This window comes from Oryzias latipes, chromosome 14, assembly GCF_002234675.1.
Source record: "Oryzias latipes chromosome 14, ASM223467v1".
Classification (NCBI taxonomy): domain Eukaryota; kingdom Metazoa; phylum Chordata; class Actinopteri; order Beloniformes; family Adrianichthyidae; genus Oryzias; species Oryzias latipes.
The window spans coordinates 4,504,526-4,523,127 of NC_019872.2; the positions used below are offsets into that span (position 1 = coordinate 4,504,526).

The 18,602-nt window shown below is 38.3% G+C and overlaps 1 protein-coding gene across 1 annotated transcript in view; it reads left to right on the plus strand.

The window, feature by feature from the left end:
* Positions 1 to 18,602, plus strand: part of fstl4 (follistatin like 4) — a 192,377-nt gene that overhangs the window by 62,023 nt on the left and 111,752 nt on the right. Inside the window, exon 4 of the mRNA XM_011483178.3 lies at positions 5,859 to 6,101. Within this exon, the coding sequence (XP_011481480.1) occupies positions 5,859 to 6,101 (243 nt within the window). The remainder of the gene's footprint in view (positions 1 to 5,858; positions 6,102 to 18,602) is intronic.

The following is an 18,602-nucleotide window of genomic DNA, read 5'->3' on the forward strand; positions in this document are numbered from 1 at the left end:
TTACTTGTTAGTGGGGGTTGTTATGTGTTATGGGTTTGCAGCGAATCGTGTTGCTATGATATTTATTTTGGGTGGTAAATGGCAGTCTCTGCCTGTATTTTTGAAAGATGCTCCTTAATGCTGCACTAAACTATATATATATATCTTTTTGTAAAATCAGACAACATAGATATTTAAGGCTATATTTTAAAAGATCTACATCTAGTTCTATTGTGTATGAATTGTATTTAATTTGCCTTTATTTAGTTTATTCAGAGAAATTGCATCCTTTGGCACACAATGCCTGGTTGTGCTCCAGCCATCCCACCACCCTTAACAGGATGAAGCAGACGCAATTACAGTCTGTCCTTATCTGTGTTTTTATGCCTCTGCATATCTCGCGTAGCTCTCTGGGAGACTGGTGTTCCTTGAAATTTCAGCCCTGCATGCATGCCCAGAGTGCTTTGTCCAACTGTGCAGCACAGGGGAGACTGTGTTTGACGGCTTGTCTCAATATTTAATTATCCACAGCTGCAACAGTGCAAATATGCAGTGTCTGCATATGTGACTATGCTTTTCTCGCTTTTCTTTTATATATATATAAACATACACATAAAGATCATGCTTGTGCCCTTTGCATACTGCAATGCTGCGATGATGTATCCATTTAATTTAAACCACATTTGCACAACCGAAGAGACATTAATTTCTTCTTTTACCCATTTCTTTTTCCTTGCCAGACATGTACGATGACTGTGTGGCTCACAATATTTGCTTGAAGCTAAAGGATTGGGCCCAGCTACTTGCACTGTTTGGAAAAAACATCCCAAAGTTCCTAATGTGCCTTTAGGCAGTCCTGAATTACTTCTGGAAAGGAGCATTTTCTCTCTTCTTGTGCTGGATAATGACTTGTGTCTGACATTTGCAAAAGCTTCTGCTTCGAACTGGTTTGTAACAGTATCTGGGATAATTTGAAAAGTTAAATCAGAAATGCCTAAAGAGGCTGTAAATGCATCCTGAAATTAGGAGCGTAGATCTATTTTTGTAACAGTGATGAACAGGCATATATTTAAGTCTGCAAAGCTTGACAGCAGTGTAGAGAAAGCTGCATTGGAGACACAGCTTCATTAGCAGCTTATCGCGTGTGAGCACTAGGGTTGCAATGCACTTCATTACAGTAGCTTTGTATTTTAAGCATTTTTTCAAGGCTGATTTCAAACGGTCTGCTAGGAAGCAACTATGACTGAACAGTTCAGAACTCAAATACACACGAGTCTATTTCTTGCTCTCATGTCATGTTTATTTAGAAAGGCCCTTTTCTAAATGTCGCATGCTGAGACTGTGAAAGGTTTGTGCCTGAATATTCTGCACTCCCTTGGACTGTGGGGATCAATACCGTGGTGACGCTTCAGGCAGAGAGTCCCGCATAGGCAGAAAAAAATTCTTCTGGTCTAATTAGCAAGAAGTCCATCAGTGTCTCTGATGTCTCCCCCAGGAAAATACATCAAAACCAACAAATCACCCCCTCTGTGGAGATGCTAAAAAAAAAAAATTCAATTGTTCAATCACTTCATTCCCGTGACTGCAGGGCTGAGCCTGACAATGACTGAAAAGATGGTAAGCTGCCTCATGCTTGTGGCTGTGTTCTCGTCTACTTGGAGAATGAAAAAGAAGCAGTAAAATGTCAGAAAAAAGTCAAAACATTTTCATCCTGTCCCTTTATGCTCTTTTATATTTATGAAGTCTGCCATTCGAACCACGTTGCGAAACTGTGATTGTGGGTGACAATATCTTGTTTCTGTTTTTTCTAAAGCCCAAATAAAACTGATAAATGGACAAACAAGGGATTTTGTCATAAAGCATGAATTCAAAAAATGATTAGAGTTACTGGATGAAAAGCCTGAGGCTGGTAGATGGTCAGTCTGGTATGGTGGCATTTTTGAGGCCGGTTAATTCAAAGTACTCTGCCAGCAGATTAGACGGGGTGGATTATCTGTTGGCATTTTTTGAGTCTCAAGCAAGAATCACAGCCAGCATGGTCCAAGAGAGCGTCACACAAAGAACTTTGAGTCCAAGGGAATGGGACCACAAAGACTTAGCTAAATGTCAGAATGCTTGTCTTGCATTCTTAGCCAGTTTTAATCTCTATTGTTGTTGTGACTTGTGTTCTCTTTTGTCTAAACAAAGCGGAAAAACACAATGGGTGTGTCGGCGCAGAAAATGCAGCAGAGAAGTAGAAAACTACTGTAAGAAAAAGTACCAGCACCGTCGGATATCTGCCACTGGACAGTTGCTGCTAAGCGTTTAATCTCTCACGCTTGGAGAATACAAACAATCTTGTAATCGTCCCCGACCTTGACACGAACGGCGAGGTGGTGAGGGAGATGGGCTGCTTTGCATTTCCCACAGATGCTTTACCGAGACACGCAGAACAATTAGTAAACTGGATAAAGAGGAAATGAGTCTGCCTTCTTCCAATCTCACTCGCGCTCCCTTTGGGGTAGTTACTTGGCACCCCCCCCCCCCCCCCCCCCAAAGCACAGTTTCCATTGACACAAGTACTTATCATAAAGTAGAGCTGTGTTAAATCAAATGTACGTAGCTGTAGGCTGTGTCCCCCTGCACTTCCTGATGACACTCTTTTAGTTACAGTTTCTCTGGTTATTAATATGAATTAAAGTTGTATATAGTGGAATAATAAAGTAAAAACTTTACGAAAAAGGTTTTCCATCAAGTTTTAAATGGAAAAATTAGCATTTCTACCGATCGGACAAATACAAATAAAAATGTGTGTTTGTATTTTCATTGGTGTGTGTCAATATCTATATTAATGATGTTAACATTGGAACCAAATTGAATTGGAAGCTTTTTGTGTATGTGCCTGTTTGTGTGCGCGCCAGCAGACCCACAAATTGCCTTTATGTTATCACAGGACTTTTGTCCTCCGACAACAGAGCGTTACCTCTGTTATTGAATATGCTGTGAGGTGAGAAATAATTATGGCACAGGAAAATTCTATTCTATTTCAGCAGTTTGATTATAGGAGTTGAAAACCCAGCCAGTTTGGTTTTTAGCTTTATTCCACGGAGGGATAATAAGCCTCAACCCTTCTCGCCATCTTAACCCACTGAACTTAAAACGGAATGAACACAATGGCCACTAAGCCCCTCTGGGACATGTATTTATTTCCTTGTAATTGTCAAGCGCTCTTCAGTGTCTCCTAAATTCAATGCGGTATTAGAGGCAGCAAAACAAGCATTGGTGGAGAATATTCTCAAAGCGGAGTTTCGTTTTTATCATTTTCTAACTTTTCCCTTTTTGCTTTGACACTGAGGCTTCATGCAATGATTGGCGATTTTTTGTTTTTTTTCCTCTCATAATGTGTTCCAGCCAGCAGTCATCTCCTTTGTGTTTGTTCTGGTTTCCATGGCAGATCGCAGTGCTTGTTAACATCAAAGGTAAATACAAAGGGCAGACGGGTATGCTTGAGATTTTGAGAGAAGAAATATGCCCAAAACTCAACACTCACAATTAGTTTGTTTGCTCTCAGAATGTTAAAACACTCGAGCTAACGATGACTTCACAGTGCTTCATGGCGAAATGGACACTGGGAAACATTGTCAGCACTCTTTAAAATAAAGTATAAATGCAATATTTTATTGTTTTGCACTTACTTGAAACACACAGGTGTTTTAAATGTAAAGGAAAGAATACTGAGGGTTTTCCTTTTGCCCAAAGGCGTGCAATCCTCACATCACGGCAACAAAGAAAGGTGCCGGTCAAGTTTGTGAAGTCAGGAGTGATAAATCCAAGGTGGAGTATCTGGCTGGATCAGCAGCTTTTTGACCAGCTTTAAGTGCAAATAGATTGAATCAGGGGGAAAAACAAGGTGCCCCAGTCAGTCAGCGGTTTTGATGGAAATGCTTGTGTATAAGGGGCAGCAGCTGACAGCAGCTCAGACTCTACGTATCAAAGGACTTTTTCATTTTTACATATTTGTTTTGATCAAAAGGGTTTATTTTTGCATTCCTTTTTTATATTCAAGTATACCTTTGTGTTTATGCAAATCTGCACATGTATGTGTGAAGGTATGCATAGTGTTGGCACATGCTGTCACTCTGGGGGGTGTTCTAATTTTAGTCATCACTGTAAATCGTAAATATTCTGCTATAGTTTAGACTCTTTATGCATTTTTTGCACAAAATACATGGTTTTAACTGACTGAGATGAATGCATTTGTAATGCTAATTTTCAACACACTGTCAATTAAGGAATAAGAACTCACATTCTTCCTATTGACCCCAAGTACCTGAGGTTCTCCACTTTCCTCGCCACTGCTTCCTGTAACTTCAGCGTTCCACTTGAGTTCCTCTCATTCACACACTCTGTCTTGCCGCAGCTGACCTTCATCCTTTTTGCCAAAGCAAACCTCCACTTTTACTGCTCTTGCTGCAGATGACAATCTCATCTCTGCATATCTCCCTTGTTCTTAAAAATGGGTAGCAGGACACTTCTCCTTCTTTCCTTAGGCACCCTCTCACTCTCCAAGGTCTTGTTAACCGGCCCGGTCAGAAACTCCCCTGCCACAAAAACTATTCCAATGTTGTCGGGACCAACAGCAGTCTCACTCTTCATTATTTACAGTGCTTCCCTCACTTTGTTACTGATCTCTGTTACTTCCTGTTTCACCACAGCCACACCTTCTCCTCTGTGCTCTCAAATATATTTTCCCTCAATAAATAGCTCTTCAAAGTTGTCCTTCTACTTTTCCATCACATTTATGTGAAACCTTTAAACACGTTTCCGTCTCTGTCCTTGATCACCCTAACCTGCCACACTTCCTTCCATCTATGTTTCTCTGTCTAGACAACCTGTACAGATCCACCTTTCCTTTGTCTTCAACCTGTCATAGTAGTCCTTATAAGCCCTTTGTTTTACATTTCCCCTTTCACCTTTTGCTGATTTTTTTTTTTCCACCTCCTTTTCTGCTTCTTCATTCCAGCTGACACACAAAGTCGTGTCCTTAGATTTCCTGATCAATTTAGCTGTTGCTCTCTGGTCATGTAAGGAAACCTCCTGATCTCCAAAAACTCTGTTTCCGCTCCTCCCTAAAAGCCACACAGCACTTTTCCTGTTTCCACCACTTCCACCTCTTGGTCCTCTGTTCTGTCTTTGGTGTTGAGGAAGAAGTCATTCTACACACACCACCATCCAATCCAACCATCTCTTTCAGATTGCAATGCCAAAAGATGTAATCAACCTGTGTGCTTCTCCGGTCTGATGTCACCTATGGTCCTCCTCTTTTCTAGAAAAATGTGTTCACCACTGCTATTTCAATTCTTTTAGCTAAGTCCACCACCTTCCTTCTGCATTTTCCCATTTTTTCTGCCCCAAGCACCATTTGACCCCTCTTTACCTCTAGGATCTCTTACTCTATGTCCATCCCTCCATGATAGAGCAGATTAAAGCTCCTCCCAATTTATGAGCCTTAACTTGGGCCACAACCGATCTGGTATAAAAGTTCTGATTCCCATAAGTGCTTTGGCTTTGGTTTAACATTGGATGTCCTTCCTGCCACAACCCTCTACGTTTACTTGGACTTGAAACCAACACAAAACAACCACAAAATGATGCTCCCTTTTAGTTACATGTTAATTCAGTAGTAATAAATAGTTCATTTCTGTTGAAAGAAATGTGAAATTCTTGGGTACCTTATGGCATTTTGGCTTAACTTTTGTCTCAGGCTTTGGGACATTTCTATTAAAATAAACTGGTAAAAGAAGAACTTTCTTGTGTTGTCCTGTTTTTCTTAATTGCTTGCATGTATTTATTATATTAAAATCCTTCCTTTTTTTTCCTTTTTTTTTTTACTCTCCCAGCTCCTTCTGATCCAGATGGAGACCCGTGTCGGAGAACCAACTGTGGTCGCGGTCGACAGTGTGTTGTGATGGCAGAAACTGGCCGAGCTGAGTGCGTTTGCCAGGAACACTGCCGGCCCTCCTTTGTACCAGTGTGTGGTTCAGATGGCAGGTTCTATGAAAACCACTGTGAGGTGTACCGCACTGCCTGTCTGGAAAGGAGACGGATCTATGTGGTACACAGCAAAGACTGCTTCTTCAAAGGTAGGTTGTCCAACGCTGCACCAGCTCAGGAGCAAGATGCACTGGGGTAATTCTAATCAGTGGGGTATAAAGAACTTTGTAAACTTAATTTATTGATAAGAATGTGTTCAGCTTATTGACTAACATAATTGCTGTCTTTAGGTATTTTTTAAAGAACCACTTTGATGAAAATTGTGTTTTTGTTTTTTTCTCATGATGGACATATTTGAAGAAAGTTTAGCTGAAATTTGCATTTCTGAGCATTTCTTTATTCAAATCATTGTGAATCAGAAGCAGACGGGAAAAAAAAACGTTTGAAAAAGAGCTTATCTGTGACATAGACAAAACAGGAGGTGGGCCACAAGCTTCCTGCTCTGAGCCCTCAACAATGAAAGGGAAAAGAGGCACATTTCCAAGTTCTGAACTAGTGCTGCTCTGCAGAAATTATGTCATAAAAAAACAACTTTGGCAAAAAAATGGCATAATCATAGTAGACCACTGGGAACCCTTTTAAAATAAGTTTAAAGATGCTCGAAGTGGTTCTTTAAAAGTTTGATGAACAAATGAGTATACTCTTACATTTCTTTTAACTTCAAACTTTACTTTAATTAACTGTTTTCTTTATATATAAAATTAATCTGCAGACATGTCATACTGGATTCCACCTTGGTTCTGGTAAACCCACTTAAAGTTTTAAAATAAATTTGAGGAACATGTTCAAAACAGGGCTGCACGGTGGCGCAGTGGTTAGCGCTCTTGCCTCACAGCAAGAAGGCCCCCGGTTCAAGTCCCGGCTGGGGGACCTGAACCAGAACATCAATGGGGACCTTTCTGTGTAGAGTTTGCATGTTCTCCCCATGCATGCGTGGGTTTTCTCCGGGATCTCCGGCTTCCTCCCACCGTCCAAAAACATGCTACATAGGTTGATTGGCAACTCTAAATTGTCCATAGGTGTGACTGTGAGAGTGAATGGATGTGTGATTGAGGATATTCTACCCTGCGACAGACTGGCGACCTGTCCAGGGTGTCCCCTGCCTACGCCCAAGTGGCCGGGATAGGCCCCGGCAAACCCGTGACCCCGAAAGGGAATAAACGGTTAAGAAGATGAATGAATGAATGTTCAAAACAATTGTCTTGTCTAACAACATTGAGTTTTGTGAATCCATGACAGCATTTTTAGTTTTTTTATTGGTCTAACATCACCCTGACCTTTTTCTGCTAACAAAGTTTCAACTAGTCAAAACTTGACTCCATAACTACTTAACCTGGTTTGCAGTGTACAGCAGTCAGTCACACACACACACACACACACACACACACACACACACACACACAGTTTCACTCTCCCTATTGAACTTAGTTCAAAAACCAACATTTCATGTTGAAATGATGTTAGTTTTGTGTTATAAAATAAAATCAGCTTGTTTGCGTTGTGTTTACCCTATGAGGCTTAAATGTATTTAAAAAACCTTTTGATTTTCCAAAGACATAATCTGGAAGTCTTCAGGTTCTGCAGTGGAGCTGTTGTTGCACGGCAACACAAACGCCACTATGATATTGAACTTTAGCTGTTTCTTTGATGTCTCTGAATCACAGACACTAATGCAGGTTAATGCTTTGAAGCTTATTGAAAGGACAAATTGCACTCAAATGATCCTCTGATGCCTTTGACACTGCATGAGCTGTTTTCAAAGTAATATTGGCGCCTTGCTTTGGTACAGTATGGACACATTTCAGTAGAAAGATGCAGAAAACAAAAGCTATTGTTTTGTAGAGTTGCAGCCTCAAGCACCTTTTCAGGTTTGGGTATAGTGTGGAATCTGTGGATCACAAGTTTGTTTGGGAGAAATAATTATTGCACAAAATAATGAAACTTTTGCCATTTTAGCAAAATGCCTGACTTTTCTGTTGAAACAAGGATCTTTGTCATTTATGGAGGCAGTGAAAAATGTCTTTGAAGTTTCCGTACTTTTAAAGGCTAGTTTTTATTTGAGGAGTGTGCAGTAGCTTTGTTTTAATGTAATACTTTTCAAGGCTCCTTCTCTTTCTGTCTCTTAATTTTTTCATAAGTATCTTACCAGACATAACTTTCTACTGGGTTATTGTGGATCACCAGAACTCTGCGGGCTTAGTCCTTGACTTTTTCATTCTTAGCATACCTAACTTTATAAAACAAAAAACAACTCACTAACTTTATTTTTATTTTTATTTAATTCTTATTGGGAGATTCTTCATTTTTAAACCAATATTGGGAACATCTTGGTTTCTTATAAAGTCCAGTGAATATTAGACATGAATAAAATATTGCAGCTTTTGCATTTAGTATCACACTTGGATGAAAGAATTCCTTTCAAACATCATCAACCGTATGCGGCCCATTTTAAGGTGTTAGTGTTTTAAGTGTTTTAAGCTTTTATGTAATCATAATCTTTGCTTATGCGTAAATAAAAATAAAATAAATGGTGCACTTTGCATAAAGGAAATATGTTATGAACCAATATTTGGTCTTCTAGTTGAGCAGCTGTCAGCTGCCTTTTGGTTAGTTGGTGGTTGTTTGTGTCCTTGGACAAGGAGCCCATTAACCTGAATTAAACTGTAAGGAGTGTGTAAGTTGCTTTAATTCTAAGTGTTTACTTTGCTCAATAACTAGATGTAACTGTTGATGATCAGTGTTATTTACGTCCAGAATTCCCGGCAGATTTTACTTCAAAACATTAAAAATAACAAGAGAAAATGTTTTAAGGTTTCATTCCACAAACTGTGTCCGCTGATGGCAAAAGCTGTAAAACTATCATGAAAAAACTGTGAGCACTCTTGTGTTTTTTTCCTCCAGAAGTTTACATCCTATAATATTCTAAATAGAACCAAAATATCCCATTTCTAGCCCTTCATATGGTTCATATTGACTATGATATTATTTGCAGATGGTCTAATATCACTTGTAGGAGATAATGTAGATCAGGGGCCCCAAATCCAGGCCTTGAGGACCAGTGTCCTACATGTTTTCCAACCAACCTGCCATTGCAGCTCCTTTTTGCTTAAACACATCCGATCCAGCTGATCAGCATCAAAAAGGCAGGAATTCTGGAAAACCAGCAGGACACCGGCCCTCAGGCTTGGATTTGAGGACCCCTGGTTTAGATAAACTGTTAGCAACTCCAGCCGCTAAAGGCCATTGTTCATGTGGCTTCTGGAAATTCCTTGGTCAACCTACTGCTAATCACCTGGATCAGACGTGTCCTACCATTAAGATACTGCAGTCCCAATTGCTATTCATTTTTTGTGATGCAATTTTGAGAGCAATGTGCTCCTGTTGATGAATATTTTTTCTATTCTCTATCAATATCCCACAGCTGCAGTGACAAACTGTCAACTTCTTTTTTCTAAACCCACATAATAAATTTTTTTTTTTTTTGTGGATAAATTTAGCTTCACATTTCAAGGATAGATTTGCTTTCAGGTTTGAAAAATTGTGTTGTTCTGCTGTGATAGCCTGTTTACTCAGCTGAGGGACTCGACCAAAGCCACAATATAGTGACCATTTCAGCAAACTTTTGTTTCATGACATCTGGACTATTTACTCGGTATGGCCCCTCTATGACACTAAAGTTAAAGTTAAAGTCCCATCATCTGTCACACACCTAGGTTTCAAGCAGGGAGGCGTTGGGTCCCATTTTTAGAGTCTTTGGTATGACTCGGCCTGGCTTTGAACTCACAACCTTCCAGTCACAGGGCGGACACTCTACTACAATGCCGCTGAGCTGACACTATGCTTTGGTCACATTCCTGTCAAATGTGTCTGTACTGCTTTTTATTTCAGAGCTCCACAATGTTGTTTGTGCCATTAATGAATGAATAAGTAGATATTTACAACCTCATTTCTCACCTTTTTTTTTCTTTTTTAAGCTCTTTCAGGCAGAATGAAGCAATGACACTGCAGAGCACTTATCTTCAATAGTTTAACTAAGTGGGCTTTTGATGCACAAACCGTGTGATGTCTCACAGCTCCGTATAATGAATAGTTATGCAGTCAATAAACCCAAGATGCAATTCAAGGTAGAGCAGGCTAAATAGATGAATTCAGATACTATGCATGAGTTTCTTAAAGATAAAACATTGTTATAATTAATTCAATCCCTGCAGGACCACTGCTAGGGGGTGCAGCACAGCTCTGGCATGCTTTGCACTAAAAAACGTTCCTCAAATACATGATTGCAGATGGTGTTTATTTATTCTTTCACTCCTGTAGGCTTTTCCAAATAAGTCACAGGTGTCTTGAGAAGTGCCTCGTTTTGTGTTCACAACTAGTCACCTAGGATGTGTGTACATTCTTAACAAACAGCAAAATGAAAACTTTTGCACCTGCAGGATTCACATTTTAGTTTACTTAACCATCTATGGTGGAAAAATGGGTGTATTACAACTGCATTTTATCAAGGCCTTTAGTAAAAAACGTATTATTTCAGTCAAATAATGTTTTATTTTTACTTTTTTATCACTTAAAACGTTTAAACTAGCTTAAACAATATTGTTTATTTGATGTCATTTTATTTACAGTGCATTTGTCAATAAAATGCCCAAAATGACTCGATCATATCTCACCTTTTCCCTTTTCTTCCTAACTTTTTCTCTGCTTTTTCTCACGTCCTTGTATTTTTAGTGTCTGTTGTTATGTCATCACTCATACTGAATGGAAAACAAGTTCAATTCAGAGGAAAAAATGGATATTTTATGTGGCATTTCATTCTTAAAATCTAGGGCAGGGCTGCTCAACTCTAGAATTCATTCTTGTGCTGCAGTTATTTTGGCTCACCTGAATCTGGTGTCTTCATTCATTCAAAACCTGCTTTTGAACAGGAAAGATCCATAATCAATGATTTGACCTAGAAGTAACTTTATACTTGGAAAATGGACATGTAATTCAGAAATATAAAAAAAGATAACGTGTGGCTCGATGTTCTTCGGCAGAGAAAATACTGGATCATGTTTAGCGTTTGCAGCAGGGATGTTCAATGAGGGGAGGGGAGCCAATGCCACACCTGCCATCCAAAGATCTATACTAATAAAGAGAAAATATAAATGCAATTTATATGTATGACTTTTTTAAATTTTAATAATTTTTTTTCTCAAAATCATTGTATTTTGCACGTTTTCTGTTCAATAACAGCGTAGGCTGCAAGGTAAAGGCAGCACCTAGCTCCGCCTTTAGCTTAAGCAGCGTGTATGCTAATAATGCAATGCTTTATTTAAAATGCTATTACGTTCTTAACATTGTATTTACATGCTCATTTTCAATTTAATAGCACATTTATTTCAACGTTGTCAGTTGTCTAGTGTTTGGAACTGATATAAAGTTGTACTGAAAAGACACGAAGTGTGGCTGGCAAGGAAGAATACGCCTGTGAGCTCAGGTTTGTTATTCAGTTGTTGATGCAATTCAATTTTATTTATATGGCCCAATTACAAAACAGTTGATAACAAAGTTTAGTAGGTGTGCGTGGGTGTGTTAAAATTCCTTCACTACTCACTACAGGCAATTCGCCATTTAGTTAGGATGTCATTGTGAATCAACAATTTCAAAAACCAATGCCTTGAAAATTTCCCAGAAGTCTGCAAAGAACTAGAGTTCATTCATTCTCACTAGGGTGAATGTAGACCAAAATTCATTGTGTTGGAAGTATTTAAATGTGTTTTGCTATACTTCAAACACGTTTTCGTTAACAGAACTCAGGCAATTTCTAAATAGCCCTTTAAAGATTTTCATATTTATCAAGTTTTTACTTTGGCAAATGAGAGTGGAAAAAAGTGTCCAAATTACATAAAAATCCAGGGAACTAGATAGTCTTTCACCCTGTAGTCTTTAGGAGCTAGGAAGTTGTGAGGGAATCCATACATTAACCCTTTATTTTATTTTGCTCTAACTGCAAAAGATGCCTGGAATATAATTTAAAAATGTCATTAACATTCATCATTATCGTTAAAAATCATGGATGACCAACGCCTGACCTACACATCTTCAAAGAGACTCGGAGACTTCTACAAGATAAAGAAAACTCTGACACCACATTGAAGCAGATTTTTGTCCAGAAGGAGAAGCTTCACCTAAAAGTGAAGGTTTGACCAGTGTGTCAATTTTGTGTGCGTGTGTGCGCCTGTGCGTGTGTTTGTGTTTCTGTCTATAACATTCACCTTGGATTTTTTGGGGGGAGTTATTCTGAACCACTAAACATGTAACATTGACTTGTTCTAATATGAAGTTGCAGTGTGTTTGGAAAGGATACTGTGAGAAATGAAACACAGTCAGCAATTGGAAAAGATATTGGGTTTGTATATTTGTAGATCTAAAAAAGTTGGTGCCTCACCAGCCACAAACCTCAACACATGTCCCTGGCTTAAACCATGTTATCTATACCCTGTGGCCCTGGTTCTGTACCCTATACCTGAGCTTTTAAGGGTTGAGGACTATAGTGTATGCTGACTTCAACCATTCCAGAATCTGCATACTTTGGATCACAGTGGGATTTTAAATAATACATTTCAGGAAAAATTACTTGTATAGTTGTTTCCAAATTCAGATTATTCATTAATATGGCCTATGGAGGAATCACTTGACAGTTAAAATGCTTAGCCTGCTCATCCTAAACTTTGATCAACATATAAAGTACACACTTAGAAAATACATCTTGCTTTGATGTGCCATGACTTTGCTAATGTCTAGCGTATCATATTTCTCAACATCTATTTTACGATACTTTATTTTTTGGGCAAAAATGTACATAAACTTTGTTTGTATCTTGTTTTTACTGTACCTTCTTCCTTCTTGGTTGTCTTTTTTTTCCTTGATTCTTCTGAGTTGGGATTGCAGTTTCTATGATGAATCAGAATTTTTTATATGATCTTCAAAGACAAAACTGACCTTTGGGAGGAAAGAGTTGCTCACCTTTGGGTTTATTTTTTCCCCGTTTAACTTTTTTTTTCTTTGTATTTTTTACCTCAGGCAGTTGGCAACAATGACATGCTTGGATTTAAACTACAATAGACCCTAATGGAGACAAAAGCATTGTTGCCAAGTTGAAGGACTATAGGAGCTATCGGTTGTCAACCACCTACAGACTTTGATCTAGAGAGAAAACTGGTCTTTTCTGACTTTGCCGGATTTGTGTACTGAAAGTGTGCAGGTTTTTTTTCATGTCTTTGGCTGATGGCAGAGGTGAAGGGCATAAATAATAACAATAAACCTCTGGATGAAGGTTTTTATTTGAATGACGTCCGTGGCATTTGGAGACTTTGTTGTTGATCCATTAATCCAAAGACAATTAGATCCTAAAAGAGGATGAAGGTATTTAAATATCTATAGAAAATATGTTTTATGCAGCTAAATGCATTAATATGTTGGAAACCAACAAAAAAAGAATAAAGAAGGTTTCCATTTTTTTGTACCTTAACACGATTTTATTTTTTATACTTTTTTGATCATTTTAAGTATTCCACTCACAAATCAGTAACTACAGAACCTGAAAACCAAAAAATTACATTGCAGATCACCCTAAAAAAGACAAAAAATGTAATATTCCTTGATATTCTGTCTTTCTAAATGAACACCATGGATGTTATAAATTCCATTTGCAGATTTAAAAATCTATTTTTTTCATTAATCAGGTTTCTAATTTGCAAAATTAGCATCACAATATCAGATGTTTTCCATCTTATCCTGTGAAGAGTGCTGGGAAGTGAGCCGTACCACTTCTGATCCTGCCTTTGATTACAACCCTGCAAATTCAGACCCACCCAAGTTGATTAATTGCTTTCATCTTCTTGATGAATAGGAAGCTTGCAGCAAAGGCAGTCCAAAGAGATCTGTGCTTCCATTGGGGATCTGCAGTGCACTCAGCCAGGGGGTCTTTAGTGTACCGGGTATAACTGCTTCATTAAGTATAAGGATCCAACTGGCAATATTTGGTTGGAGACCTGCCGACCTTCAGATTTCATAGGCAATATAGCTTAATTTTAGCATTTAATCTGTTTTTTCCATCTAGACTTGTGCTGGTACATGCATCCATTAATTACATGATAAAAAATAACATTTTTCTATTAAATAAAAAGACAGCCTAGGTATCCATTTTAATTGAACTAAAAGCTGTGCAGTCGAGTTGGCATATGTTTGCCAGATTTGACATTTATCTTTATTTTCTTCGTCCCAGTTAATGGAGTGTAATTAATTTGCTTCATACTGGCCAAAAATAACCCACATACATTTAAAAATACATTTTCAAAGATCTTTTGTATAAAAGACAGCTAACTAGTAGGGGTTTAACAATTCATTTTAACGACTCAATTTATATAATAATTTGTGGTTAACGACACGATTTTTAGTCTATTGGTTCATTATGAACGAACGGATTTGATTTGATTTACTGACTTAAGATGGATCCAGGACATCTTTAGATAAAACATCAAACAGTGTGACTCAGAGATGAATACCTGGTACTGAACAGTGCAGGGGACGTTTTCCAGATTCCTTGTATTTCTTGCAAGATAATGAGTTTAAATTAAATAGGTGTACAAAAAAAAACAAGTAAAAAAGAATTGATGGCAAATCCATTCACATTTTATTTTCATAAAGTTCAGCTCACTGTTATTTTTCCACATCAGCATGATCTTAAGGGAACATTACCAGAACCTTCTACCACTCTGTTTGGTCACATCTTTGCTAGATTTCAATGTTTCCACTTATTGGACTGGAATGATGGCTTGATCATTATCTGCTGCCATCACGTGCATGTTGTCCGCTGTGATGCACTTGGTCGTTTTTATGTTATAGTAAAATAAATCTACCATGCATCAATCCAAATGTTTTTTTCATTGTCAACTTAATCAATTACTTTCAATTTTGTACAATTTTACAGCAGCGTAGTTTGATTTGATTAACAAATTGTCTCAGACAGATCGACTTGGTTAGATCAAACGATTTATCGACCAATCAATGAATCCTTCCACCGTACTACCTCATCCAAAGAAAATCAAATGCAAATTTTTGCCTCCAAACTTAAAAACTGGTTGTCCCTCTCTTAACAGCAACAACTGCAGTCAAGTATTTATATCAAGTGGCAGTAAGTCTTTAACGTCCCTGTGAACGATTTGTTTTTTTGTTATTTGAGTATTATTATTGCGTCCTTATTTGATTAAAATTTTCAAATGGATTGGCCTGTTTTTTTGTTATACGACAGCGTAGTCAGATCTATGGACTATCTGGACTTTAATTGTCGTATAGAACAAGTAAGGCCTGCATTACTTCTCATCTAGTGGTGTATTTTGTGCCCTGCTAGAAAGGCAGCTAAGGGATGTTGTATTTTTGTCTTCTGTTATGAATAAAGTCATAATTTTTAAGCTGCTTTTTGTTTTCTCATGTTATCTTAAAGGTTGAAATGTTTTCCAGAAACATACAGAAGCTGAATATACTTTTGACAAAAATTAAATAAGTGGCAAAAAGAATTCCACAAATGACAAACAATTGTCTTTTGCATGGCATTCTATTCAAAACTAAGTTTTGGCTATCTTTAACAGACACAATAGGGTAATTATTTACTAAATAACTTCTTTAACCAGTTATTTAATAAATATAAAGCAGACTTTAAACAAATGAATGCATTCATACAATAACCCAAGTCTTCAGCCTTTTCCTCTTTACAAACACCTTTTCATCCATCTGTCATCAGCAGAACTTATGTCATCCACCTCTCACTCTGAAAGCTGCCGTAACCAGTGATTTTTCCTCATCTTTGGCAGTTGTGGTTATTGTGTTAGCCATCGGAGCTGCCCTCATGTGTTTCCCTCGACTCTCGGCGCACCATGGCAGCACTCTGGCCCAGTGTCTTATTGCTCACTAACCCCCTGCTCCCTATGCAGCCATTTACCCTGCATGTCACACACGAACACTGCATTTACAAGGAGGACAAACTTTTGATTTAAGTTCAGGCCCTACAACTTTGGCGACGTACAAAGAAAATGGAAACAAGGCAAAAAGAGAAGGCGATCTTTTGTGACAGAGCCTGGAGAATGGTGTCTGTTACTATATGAAGAATAATCTCGTGCTAGAAAAAGGATTCAAAGTTATATTTGCTTTAATTTCTCAAGAGGGAGTTGTTTCCAAATTTGAGTACATTCAGTGTTTATTTCTGCAAGTACTCTTAGCAGAAGTACTTTAGTTGAGTGCCTTTGATCCACTAAATCTTGATGTAAAGTATCATCAGCTCCTAACATGTTTAAGAAAGGCTAGTCCATCTCAAAAACCAAACACTCCTAAAACAAAACACTCGGTAGACCTGCTTTGACAGCCTTTTGTTTGTCTGTTAACAATGAACTAATCCACTCTCTTTTTTGCCTCACTCTTGCCAATTTACTTTCTCAGTATTCATTGTGAGTTGTGCCTCATTAAATTGATTTCCTTCCAGCAGATTCATTACTTTGGAAATGTTTGCTGCATAAAATGGATGCCCTGTCCCAGATAGAGATGTCCCCCGGTCCAGCACTGGTCCCTTGCCTCATACGCATCAACTTCCCCCGTGGAAAAAAAAAAGAAAAAGAAATCTCCTTTGGTCACTGACATCTCCGACTGTTGTGGAGCTGTAGAGGATTTTTGTCAAGGATACTGCACCAATATAAAACCTAAAAAAAAAAATTTCCCCTTTCAGGCCCAGATAGAACGGTAGGCTGGTGTGGTTAATGAGATTTAAAACGAAGACTGGCATCGCTTTGTTTGTACAAAGATAAAAAATAGACTGATGTTTTATGGGTTTAAGAGCAAAAATAAAAGCATGACGAGCACAATCGTATCTTTTAAAAGAGGATGTTTACTTGTGCATAAGAGATTTGACATGCTTGTCACACTGTTGGCTTTTCATTTCAGCAATGAGCTGTTCTCTGGCCTTTGATGTGTGTTGCACTGACTGGCTCATACCTGAAACGTGAGATACGATTACCACGAGGAAATGACACGCCAGTGGGAATCTAGATGTATTCCTTTTTTTTGGGTCCAAAACGAGCAATCTGCCTACTTTTTTAGTTTGCTTATGATACGAACTGTCTTAATAAAAATGCTGCTTTTTTTTTTTTTTTTAGTTTGAGCCCATATGATCCTTTTTGAACCACACTGTCACTGCATTATTGCCCATTCATTCACACCTTTTTTTTTTAAAGATGATGCATATAAGAAACCAGGAACTAAATTCATTTTATCCATCCTCTTTAATTATGTGCTATTATATCCTCTTATAGGAATTATAATATGATTATAATACAATTCAAAAGACATTGTAGCCCAGAGTTTTTATGACTTTACTTATTCGCTATATTTTTTGTTGAATTTTTCATTAATTTACTTCTTGCCTTGTTTGCTTGTAGAAGCCCTCAGACTTAATGCAGATCTTCTCCTCATGACAACCCTGCTCTGCCCCCTCCTTACAGACTGCTTTCGTCTCCTCTATCTTTCACCCTCATTTTTCACTCGCTGTGGCCCCGATACAGTGCAGACGGGGATTTGAGTGACTTTGTCAAGCTTCTCTCTACATTCCCGGCCTGTGTTAAATTGGTTCAGAGCTTAAGTGGAGTGAAAAAAATAAAAACACAAACAACATCTTGAGGCAAAGTGACCCTGCATTGAAAAAAAAAGTTATATATACCGTAGGCTATGTCCCTGCCAAAGAGACGCACACACACTGACTCACACATTCATCAGTCGTGGCTGAAATGTCAGTGTGGAGCTCTGCACAGTTCCAGCCCTTTTCATACCTAAGGCATCAAATATGGTTGCTTCTGTGATCTGCACACTCTGTCCTTTGGCATTGCTGCAATGATGTAGTTGCAGCATCAAAATGTCTGCAAAATAAAGAAATGACAGATTCTGCCTTTCAACCCAAAGTTAGGAACAGCTTTAGAGAGTACCACAACAGCCGACCTGTGACGTACAAATTGCTTCCTTTCCTGAGGGTACCAGGGCATGTGGAACAGATCGACAAAGGTGAACCTAAATACGACACTTTGCAGGTGATTTCTTGACAAAAGCTATCGTCTTTTCTGTGTCACAAAACAAAATACAAAAAAATAACGTAAAACCTTTTATAAGATGTACAGATGTTTTACTTTTACTGTTACCCCTCAATTATTTGTAAAGGGTTTTTATTAACGCTATTAGTTTTTTTTTGGGTATAACTCAGGGTTAAAACCAACTAAATCTGAGGTTGTGGTTCTTGGCAGGAGAAAGGTAGTTTGCCATCTCTCTGGGGAGTGTCCCTGCCCCAGGTGGAGGAGGTTAAATATCTTGGGGTCTTGTTCACGAGTAAGGGGAAGATCGGAGTGTGAGACTGACATGCGGATCGGAGCGGCATCCGTGGTTATGGGGCCAATAGCTAGTTTTTTTTATGCTGAATGTTAGTCTCACTGTGGTATTTGTATTACCTATAAACTTTAATTGCCCCTTAACTCAAATAATGTTTGGGTGTCTAAATCTAACAAGTCAAAAGAAAA